Here is an 11,089-nt window from a genome sequence, read left to right as displayed (position 1 = left end):
GAGATTAAACATTTGCTTGTTATTTATGCCTCAGCTGCAGTGATACCACCAAAGCCAAAAAGCCCCAAACATTAAAGCAAAAACCCTTCCAACACCACCTTCTGCATGAGTGAGGAGGAATACAGATGATGCTCTTCTCAGGCAAGATATCTGTGTTCAGTTCCTGAATTTCCTGGGGCAAAGTAAGGACTAGCAGAGGAAAATGGAAGGAGGAAGTCGTAATGACATTTTTCCAACCTCATTCTTTTCTCCTCTCATTAAATGAGATAAAACTACTAGAGTCTGAAAAGACCAGTGTGCCTTTATGCAAATACAAGGGCTTCAGAAACGTAGCACAGTATGGAAGACACTACATAAGCAATGTACCTGCAAAGCACAGTTCAGTGAAGGCAGTCTGACATGAGCAGCATCCATTTCAGCAAAGAAAAGCAATTTTAACAGAATGCAAATTATTATCCATAGCATTTTGGCCTTGGTTAAGTGACTATCTGCTTTTGGCCACAAAAAAAATCTTTCCAATTTAGACTGCATCATCTTAAAAGTGGTTTAAGAAAATGACAAGCAGCACATTGAACCTGTTCTACATACCTGATCAGTGTACCAGTAATATGGCGTGGGATCAATGCCTTCTCTCTTGTAGCCCTCCAGTAGCTCCTCACTGTCCCAGATACGCATAGAGCCTCCAACAATTTCACCAACATTAGGCATCAACACATCAACCTACAAGATACAACAGGAGACCATACTGTTACAACTTCAGAACATGCAGGAAAGACAGCTCAAACTTAAAAGACAATACATTTTCCTATGCAATTTCAAGTCTCCAAAGCAGAAGAAAGGCAATTTCTTCCAGACTCAATTTACTGATGGCAGGAATCAACTCACTGTGTTCCCCGACTTAATCTTTTATACTCCTGGTGACACTGAATTGCTGAACTACAAAAGCAGTAGCTCTCCTAACATCTACCACTCCTCCTGGCTGCCAGACAGCTAGTTTTCAGACAGTACAACCTATAAGGAGTCGCCAACCAAAAGGCAATGAAAAGTAAGCTCGTAGTGATGTCTTGACATTTAAACACTTCAGTGTTGTTTCACTTATTTCTGTAGCACCAACAAAGTCACACCAGGAGATGCCCAGAACAAATTCTGGTATGAACTCACCGAAGTTTTCCTGTAGTACTCATTCAAGTAGATATCCCCACTCTATTTAGAAAGCAACACTATGTAAAAAGTGAACTTACAGATTCTGTAAGCCGGGAATCATCGTGACAGCGCTGCATGTAGAAGGACTTGATCTCTGCAGGAAATCGGCACAGCAAAATTGGCTCATTGATGGTGTCTGTCATGAATCTCTCAGGAGCTTCAGGAATATCCTAAGGTTAAAAAAGCTCTATTAATATTTAAAACCAAAAACACTCTAAAACCTCAAGACCCACAACATATCAGGGAGGAAATGGAAGAAGACACTTTGAGACCACAAATATTGAAGCATTCATCCTGATGTACATATATTTTTAAAACAAATATCTCAGGAAAATCTCAAGAAACTGTATACATATATATCTAAATTTAGAGATTATATATATATATATCTCTCTAAAAAACATACAGATCTCAAAAAAAAAAAAACACCTGTAAATCTGTTCAATAAAACTCAACTCTACCCAATAATCCACACAGAAAATTGGGCACAGCTAACAACTGAACAGCTTAATTTTTTTCCTCCCTGAAACTGTTTTCCATGGGCTTTAAGAACAAAAACCTCAGACTGGCTGGGGTACCCCACCTGCCCCTGCAGGGCCACCCAGTGCTGTGCACCACATCCACAGGTTCGGGAAGGAAAACTCACGTTTCGATTCTAGGGTCCAAAGGCATTACATGGAACCCAACTCCCCCTCCAAATTTACATTCCTCAATGCGAGTGCACTACAACAAAACAGTCCAGATAAAATCCTCTCCAGATAAAAGGCCTCTCGAAGGTTTACAGCAAAACTCATTATAAACAGGATGAGAATTTCACTCTTTATCATTCCAAGCAATACACAAAGATTCACACAGAAACAGTAAACACAAGGGCATCATGGTCCAAACACTGTTCTCCAAGGGATTTATACACCTTCAGCATGCAGCTGAGGGATTTCGTTTTCAATTTCTGAAGAGCCTCAGAAAGACTTACTTCCCCAAACTCATAGTAGGTACCATCATCCTTTTTCACATCATGTTCCTTTAGCCACTCAATTGCCTCAGCATAGTTCATTCGTCGGAAAGGACGTTTTGGGGGCTTGAAGTTCTGTAAACAGGAGTAGAGATCCCAACACTTAGGAGTGTGGCATTCTAAGATTTATCTTTCCAGTTGATCAACAAGTCCACATCCTCAGTCAGAGCACACACAATACTCTATGTCATGCATCAAAAAGTTACTACTTAAAAGCTTGGAAGTACTGAAAAACTAGAACCAAACAAAAGCATCTTCCAAGTCCAGCGCCTCTCACAGAACAGATGCTGAAAAAGTCAGCAGGAGAGGGAGGGCAGGAAGCATTTTCAAAGCTGCTTTCTTTCTGTCTGCATTCATCACAAACACTGATTTTGCAAACAGTGCAGTTTGCAGGGCTTCCAAAACCAGGGCCACAAAAAAGCACTTTTGCTTCCCTGCGCACTGAACTGGTGCAGAATTTGCTCTTGTGGGAAGTTCATAGGGTGGGTTACTCTTCACATCTCCTGCTCATCTGTGATCAAATTTAAAATGGAACCTCCCAGTGTTTATCAGGAAAATAGGTCAAAAATGTCAGGGATGAGAGCACATGTGCTCTGAAAGGAAAGCTGGTGACAAGAGATAAGATGGCTTTAAGAGAGTACCAACTTTCCTTGCAAAGGCAGCAGGAAGACAAAGGGTCTCTAACAAATGAAGACAGCCTTACAAAGCTTCATCTTCCAGGATAAAAGTTCAACAGCAGAATTTCATTGTTCACTTGTGTGTGACCTGCGAGTACCAGCTGAACATTATTATGAGCTTTAGGATAGAGGTTTTTATTCCACTGGTACTGTACACAATAAATACCAGCACACTGCTGGTTCCTGGAACATATCAGCCATGTAAATTCTTTCCCCTCAGTCCCCAGCTCCTGGAATAGTCATTGCCAGCCTTGCAGCATTTTCACTCTTTGATGTCACTTTAAATTCCTCTTATATAAGCAGAGCCCACTGCCATGCCCTGTCTCTCCTAGGTGAGCAGGGTGACCAGGAAAGGTAAAGACCAGACTGTGCCTACTCATGGCTCCCACACCACTGCTCGCTTACCGGGTTGAGGTCAAGCAATAAGCCTGATGCAGGTGATGTCAAGACTCTGTCAACTACATCACAAACTAAGCTCTCCAAACGGTTCAGCAAGTCTTCAAAACTTATAAAAGGGCATTCAGCTTCAATATGAGTATATCTGAAACATCAGGTCATGATGTTACATAAACACACACAACAGATTTTTAGCTATGAAAAAAATCTTGTAAGAAAATACACAAAAACCACTTTAGTCCCCCTTTTCAGCTCTCCCACTTCTACTCTGCGAAGAAAATCAAACAAAAAAAAACCAACAGTATGAACTGTGCATTCTAAAAAGACAAAGTTTCCTACAAATGCATCAGCTCTGCTTTGACCAAATCCTCAATCACTGAATCAACAACCAGCTGGACATTCACTGATAGCAGGAGTTACCCCCAAATATACTTTTGCTCAGCTGTTTCACGTTTGCATTCTGCTGCCTTCTCACTGTGCATTCTATCATCCAGCCACCTGCTACTCCCCCAATTTAGAAATTCACGCATGCATAAATAACAAAGTACAATTCTCTTCATACTCTGCCAAGTGTCTGCGTGTCCTGGATTGCTCAGCTCTGTAGGACTGAGCAATACAGAAGACGTCTCCTAGTGCTGGAATGCAGGTCTCCAGGTAGAGCTGGGATGACTGTGTTAAGTAGGCCTCTTCACCAAAATAATCCAGCTTGAACAGAGTTGAACCTCCTTCCACCTGTGTCTGGACTAACGTTGGTGGTGTGACCTGTAAAAGACAAAGAATTAAGGACAATGATGACAATGCATTACGGCAGTGACGTAAGGCACACCCTTCCAGAATACCATCTACAGAAGTCTGTTATGTATGCATACAAGCACTTCATTCTGATATTCTTCAGCACCCCACAAAGAGGTATTCATGCCGTTTGTGAATCATCTTGTAACATTTATACACCTCAGAAGTGTCCATACACCTTTGAGATCTATGTCTATGAAAGCAATCACATCATGGCTCCCTATGAAATGACCTTTTTCTCTCCATTTCAGGTTAATGGGGAAGTCTGTAAGGGCTTTCCAGAAAAAAAATTGCCTTAGAGTAAGGAGCTTAAAGCAGTCACTTGCCAAGAAGGGCAAATATACTTACTTCATAATATCCATTGGCAAAGAAATGATCCCTGAAGGCCTGTACCACCATGGAGCGCACCTTGAAGATTTTGGACATATTCTCGCCTCGAATCATCATATGTCTGTTGTTAAGCTGCACATCAACCTCTGAATCCTCATTGAGGAGATTGTCAGCCCCTCCTGCTGGGGCCAGACCAATAAGCTCCCAGTAGTCACAGTTCAGCTCGTGGCCTCCTGGAGCCTGACAATTTGAAAGAGAAACAAAACTTTCAGGAGTGCATTTTTTGCTTCCGTCTGGCACTGTGGTAGAGACAGCAATGCAGTTGAAACAAAACATACTAAAATCCTTCTAAGCATAGTGGTATCAAAGTGACTGTTTAGTAATCTGATCATATCACCCTTGCAAATGCCATTTGGAACCCACCACAAGTCTCAGACTTAACGTGAATGGGATTGAGTACTACTGACAGATAAGTAGAAGCCTCCAGATGCATTAAGTGTAATGCATCACAGACAGCTATGTTTATTCATCTGGAAGAACAGAAAGCTAGACAAAGGAAAATTTCTTACTACCTTCAACTAATTAATGAGTGGTTACAGAGGAAAATGGGGCAAATATCTCAAGTTGTGGGACAGGAGATTTCAACTGGCTGTAACAAAGTTTGGTGAAATCCTGGAGAATGGACCTTGTTGACATCGCAATCTTCTTCGGAGACGTTCACAAACACACGTGGACAAGACAGTTGGCAGCCTGACCTCACATCAGATCTCCAAGATGGGCCAAATGGTTTTCACAAGTCAGCACTTCACCACAACATGAAAAGAGCAGTTTTCATGCTGGCCACTTTCCCCTATGCTGTTTGCTGCTATCCAGCAAGCAGACCCCAGGGCTCAGCGCTGCTCTCAGCAGCTCCACCGTGTGGGTCACTGCAGGCTTTCTGCCTGACAAAATGGCATCTTTTTTCATTTCAAGACCAACAATTTTTATAAATTTGGTGGATCTCTGCACTAAAAGCATTACATTGCTGTGAGAAGACAGAAAAAAAACCAAAATGCTTTCAGGGTATATAACATCACAAGCAGTAATAAAAAAAATGAGTAGCTTAGAATTATAAAATGCACGAAAACTGTTTTAAAAATGTATTTGATCCCTGTTCACCTGCATTTAATTTTAGACATCATTGTTGTAAACGCCTGGAAGGAAAGAAGACTGTGCTAATTTCTGACAGGCAAACACAGCAGTAGCTTTGGCAAGTTGTTGTTTTTTCTTTTCTTTTTTTTCCTAAACCAAATTCATCCTGAAATCATTCAATGTTTCCACCTTTGCTTTTCCTCCTGTCTGAAAAATGAAAAAATGTTGAAGAGGAGAACCAGAACAGAGCGCCATCCAGATCACCTACCTGCTTGCCTTCAGGAACAAGGTTCAGCGTGCCATACACTGCAACACTACTCTCTGTAGAGAGAAGGAGCCCGTTGTAACACTGACACTACAGAGACAGAGAAAGAGACACAGTTAATTCCTAATTTTCAGATTTCCCACAGGATTTCTTGAAATCACAGACAAGATAGCTAACTCTCACACTGACAAAAAAACCAACTCTCTAGTGTCAGGAGATACCACTTAACAATAACATAATTTAATCAGTAGACTTAGAAGAACATCAATTATTTAATAACAGAATTCAATCATAAACAGGAGGGGAGTCAACTCTTGGAAAGGGGAGATTATAGCAGGACAAGGGGAAATGGTTTGAAGTTGAGGGAGGGAAGATGTCGGGGGAAGTTCTTTACTCAGAGAGTGGTGAGGTGCTGGAACAGCTGCCCAGAGAGGCTGTGGATGCCCCGTCCATCCCTGGAGGTGTTCAAGGCCAGGTTGGATGGGGCCCTGGGCAGCCTGGGTTGGTCTTAAATGGGGAGGTTGGTGGCCCTGGATGTGGCAGGGGGTTGGATCTTCATGATCCTTGAGGTCCCTTCTAATCCAAGCCACTCTGTGATTCTATGAATGTAACTTACCAATGCATCTGAAAGGACACACTGAAGAAAACCCGTGCCATCTCTCAAAACAATGAACATCAAATTTTTTCCTGGTCAAAAAGAGGAAAAAAAAAAAAAATAGGGAGACTCAGATGTATTCACTGATCCATCTGAAAAGATCCAAGTCCAAAAAAACATTACCCACTGATGTGCAGATTATTGCAGAAGGACCATGATTATATTCTTCTATTAAAGAAAAACCACAAACATGTTCCAAGAAAACACTGAAGTATTAGCTCAGTTATAGAAATAGCAAGAGAAAAGCATGCTCCAAGCTCAGCACAGCTGGGATTGCACTGTCTTGTCATACTTTTATGGTCCAGAGAGAACCACAAGTCTGTTTAACTGTAATGCTGTACACAAAGGCCCAAGCTACACCTGAAGTGATGTCACCCTGGTCATCCACTTCCCCGCAGCAGCCTCTGACCCAAAGATTGACTTTCTGGAAAATGCCTGAGATATCCAGGTGTGTATCTGCTTGGTCAACACCTTGAGTGATAATGTGAAAAAATACCATCTGTGAATGGTATCAGCTCTGTCATACCCTTAAGGGGCTTTTTTTTTTTTTTTTTTTTGCATAAGCAGCCTACAGTTTTTAGTTTGTACTAGAAAGTTGTGCACAAGTCTGTCACTTCTCAGCAAATGTCACCTTGCAAACAAGAGCACCAATCATTCTGAAAACAAGTTTTACTCATTATGCTTGTAAAAGAATTTATGCCACTTTACTTAGCTTTAAAGAAAATTCTCTTTTGTTATTCATGTGAGCAGGTGCTAGTTAACTCCTTAGTCTGTAGGATTAAATTAAAAAACAAAACAAGTCTTTTAAGAAATGTTGTAAGACAGAGCTCCAAATCCAACATCTCAAAAATTTTTGACTAAGAAATATCTCCATCCTCAGACAATATGCAGAATTTGTCAATGTTGGACTGATTGGTGTGATATACCAACAAGGCCACATGAGTGACAGTCTGAAAACTTAAGAGTAAGCATTGTTTCATTCAATGCGAGTTCTGATGGCTACTAAATTTGTTCCACCTCTCTGCAAAGGTTTGGCACCTTACAAGAGCTTGTGGCTTACCTTGCCTACGTAATCTATGAATCCAGCCAAAAATCTTTACTCTCTGGCCTCTGTAAGCCTCCAGAGCACCAATCTTTACCTGTAAAACAAGGAACAGAAATAGAGGAACACAACTCACCATTTAGATGGAGTTTTCTACACAATTACTTTAAGTATGTGTGTGACATTTCCCTCCCCAAAACAGGAACTGCCATCACAGATGCAACTAAATCAGCAGAAAATTTAGAAAGGGTGCCTCAAACACCTTCTCCTGCAGTCTGAAGTGTGAGTATATCTCTCTGGATTAATTTCTGAAGACCTTCAATAGTTGAGACCAGGTAGAAAAGAAGCAGAAGGCACCAAAACATGGACCTGGCAGAGGTATACCCAGATGAGTAGCTGAGGCACCAAATCCCCAAAAGCAGCAGGAATCTACAAATAGCCAAACAGGAACTGTTTTCCATGCCTCGGTGACTTAAATTATGTCCTCTGATCAGCAGTGTTTCATCACTCTCCACTACAATAGCCAGCCAAAGCAAAACTAATCTAAACAGAAATATGGCCTCTGCCAGCAGATACTGACACAAAATAGCCTGATGCATGAATCAAAATGGTTCAGACACCCATTGGGTGTGTGGGAAAGACTGTCTGTATACTGGAATACACCAGTAACCAGAAAAATAAAATGACGTTTAGGGACAAGAACCCAACAGTGGCCTCCAGCAGATGCCAGAACTACAGAGCAGAGAACCAACCTTTGTGCAGACAACATGCTGAAACAGAGCCATGTACCAAGCATCCCATATCTTACTCACACATTTTGGTTCTGGAAGACTGGGATCGTTCTTGATAATAACTTTCTTGGCTTCCTCCAGGTTCTTCTCTCTTCTCAACAGATCTTCTGCCTAGTTGAGATAAAAAAGAAAATACTAAGTAATTGTGACCAGGTTTTGTAAGTAAGCATTGTAATCTACACTTACAGATACTGATATTGTAAAATGTGGGTGCATAGGCCTGCCCCTATTTCAAGGCCAGAATGAGAAACATTGCACAGCAGCATTTCTCGTTTTTCCCAGAAAGCTTAAACCGAATAGATGGTGACAACTCAAAGCTCACTCAGTTTCACTCATTTGCTTGCCCCTGTCTAAACAAGGACAAGCTGTAAATAACATAGGTATAGCAATGATAAAGGTGAAGAACAAACTAAATGTTTATGGGATGGGGAGAACAACACTAATGACATCCAGTGTTTTTGTAAAGGAAAGGTAGCATGCTTAAATCATAGAATCGTAGAATCACAAGGTTGGAAAGGACCTACAAGATCATCTTGTCCAACCCTCCTCCCATTACCATTGCTACTACAAGCTACTAAATCTACTCCCTAAACAAGCTACTTCCTCCAACTTGGCACCACTCGCAACCTACCTCTTTCTTCTCCTTCGCCTCATTCTTCATTTGTTCCCTGTGCCACAGTTTTTTGACGTTTTTCATCTGTGACTTTGAAATAATGGCCCATCTCTAGATCAATCCAAGCAGACAGCAGAAGACAGAAAGTTACAACTGTGGCTCTTCATGCAAAGAAACTTTAAAACAATTTATATTAGGAAGCTCAAACGTTACAGTACTTCATTTTCCTTCTGTGAATCCACATAAATAGTAGGAAATGGTTCCTTTCCTGCTGTCATCAAAGCCTAAAAATGTGAGGAGTGAAAAAAAAAAAATTAATCAGTGGTGCTGCAAGTGAACTAAAGTAATTCTGTTAGAGAGACTAAGCAGGCAACGCAGCTCTGACCCTTTTGGTCAGAGCTGAAAAAGCTCAGACAGCTTAAAAGAATGCATTTGCTGCACTTACCTTTAGAACAGTTTTGAATGGTTTCTTCTGCGTTCCATCACCGGTGGAATCATTGCCCTCTCGTTCAGAAACATACAACTCTTCTGTAACACATCATGAATATCAGGCAGTTACTCAAGGAAAAACCAAAAAATCAGCAATAACAAAGCACAAGAGAAAACCAGACACACCCAGGAATGCACATCGAGTCCGATGGAGCTGCCTTCTGCCTTCCTTACAGCTAACTAACTTTCAGGCAGGCAGGAACAAACTGAGAAAGCTCGGACAGCTCAGGCCAGAATATGGCTCACACACAGCTAACAACTGCATCACCAAAGAGACAGAAAAACCTCCCTTCTTCTGCCAGCAAACACCAGAGAGTAAAACCTGTGCGGCCCACAGCCCTGCAGGCACAGCCCTGCCCACACGCGAACTGCTGCAGTGTGAATCACAGAATGGCCCAAGTTGGAAGGGATCTCAAGGATCATGAAGCTCCAACCCCCTACCACATCCAGGGCCACCAACCTCCACATTTAAGACCAACCCAGGCTGCCCAGGGCCCCATCCAACCTGGCCTTGAACACCTCCAGGGATGGACGGGGCATCCACAGCCTCTCTGGGCAGCTGTTCCAGCACCTCACCACTCTCTCTGTAAAGAATTTCCCCCTGACATCCAAACTCAATCTTCCCTCCCTCGACTTCAAACCATTTCCCCTTGCCCTGCAGTTATCTCCCCTTTCAAAGAGCTGACTCCCCTCCTGTCTGTAGGCTCCCTTTAGGTACTGAAAGGCTGCAATGAGGTCACCCCGCAGCCTTCTTTTCTCCAGGCTGAACAAGCCCAGCTCCCTCAGCCTCTCTTTGTAGAGGAGGTGCTCCAGTCCCCTGATCATCTCTGTGGCTCTCCTCTGGACCCTCTCCAACAGCTCTCTGTCTTTCTTGCACTGGGGGCTCCAGATCTGGATGCAGTACAGCAGATGGGGTATCATGTGGGCAGAGCAGAGTGAACCCTTGTGTCCAAGGTTCCATGGTTTGATTTCAGTTTGCAGAGATCAATGCACACCAAGGCCTTCTATATATACCTGCGTTTTATGCACACAGCTACAGCTGTACCTATGCGTGTGCAGATATAGAGATAGATAGCTGAGCATAGATAGTCATCCACAGACATATGCTCTGTTCTTTGTTCTCCGTGAATTGCCAAAATCCGCATTAGAAGTCCTGCGTTGGAGAGAAACGCATTATTTGCTCAGCTCTTGTCTGTTTTCTTCTTACTTAAACGCCGCAGAATAATTTTAGACTGAAAAAACCTGAGCTGCGTGCGTGACACGCTGCCATGACACAGCCGCCGGCAGGGTTCCGCTGCGCCCCACACAAAGTCACCGTGTTTGGCGCAGCTGAAACAGTTTTCCCTTCCAAGAGCCGAATTCTCCACACGCCAAGGCCAGGCCGCGCCCAGGGGCGCCGTGCCGACCCATCGCTCCGCGTGCTCGGGGCCTGCCCAGACGGGCACCCGCGGCCCAATCCACCGGGAAGCCCCGCGACCCCAGCTCCAGGCGGCCGCCGCCATCTTCTGCTGAGTGCCTGACCGCCCCAACCTCCCCGACCACCCCGCCGCCTCACCCAGCGCCAGAGCCGCCGTCCTGCCGATCACCTCCCCCGCCATGGCCGCCGACCGGAATTAGCCGCACCGCGCTTCCGTCGCTCTGCGCCAAAGCGCCGCCGCTCGCGTCAGCCCCGCTCCCGGAAATCCCCGCCCAC

At 43.5% G+C, this 11,089-nt stretch overlaps 1 protein-coding gene across 1 annotated transcript in view; it reads right to left on the bottom strand.

The window, feature by feature from the left end:
* Positions 1 to 11,089, bottom strand: part of NARS1 (asparaginyl-tRNA synthetase 1) — a 12,525-nt gene extending 1,436 nt beyond the window's left edge. The window contains exons 1-14 of the mRNA XM_085212637.1: positions 10,952 to 11,089; positions 9,353 to 9,435; positions 9,126 to 9,191; positions 8,926 to 9,018; positions 8,316 to 8,405; positions 7,522 to 7,600; positions 6,423 to 6,493; positions 5,810 to 5,896; positions 4,429 to 4,650; positions 3,851 to 4,050; positions 3,298 to 3,433; positions 2,177 to 2,290; positions 1,242 to 1,373; positions 589 to 720 (exon numbers count right to left, since the gene is read on the bottom strand). Coding sequence (XP_085068763.1) covers positions 589 to 720; positions 1,242 to 1,373; positions 2,177 to 2,290; positions 3,298 to 3,433; positions 3,851 to 4,050; positions 4,429 to 4,650; positions 5,810 to 5,896; positions 6,423 to 6,493; positions 7,522 to 7,600; positions 8,316 to 8,405; positions 8,926 to 9,018; positions 9,126 to 9,191; positions 9,353 to 9,435; positions 10,952 to 10,994 — 1,548 coding nt within the window. The 5' untranslated portion in view covers positions 10,995 to 11,089. The remainder of the gene's footprint in view (positions 1 to 588; positions 721 to 1,241; positions 1,374 to 2,176; positions 2,291 to 3,297; positions 3,434 to 3,850; positions 4,051 to 4,428; positions 4,651 to 5,809; positions 5,897 to 6,422; positions 6,494 to 7,521; positions 7,601 to 8,315; positions 8,406 to 8,925; positions 9,019 to 9,125; positions 9,192 to 9,352; positions 9,436 to 10,951) is intronic.

This window comes from Meleagris gallopavo, chromosome Z (assembly GCF_905368555.1).
Source record: "Meleagris gallopavo chromosome Z, MGAL_WU_HG_1.1, whole genome shotgun sequence".
Taxonomy (NCBI): Eukaryota; Metazoa; Chordata; class Aves; order Galliformes; family Phasianidae; genus Meleagris; species Meleagris gallopavo.
Note: the sequence above shows the minus strand (reverse complement) of the source record. Positions and strands in the feature narration are given on the sequence as shown.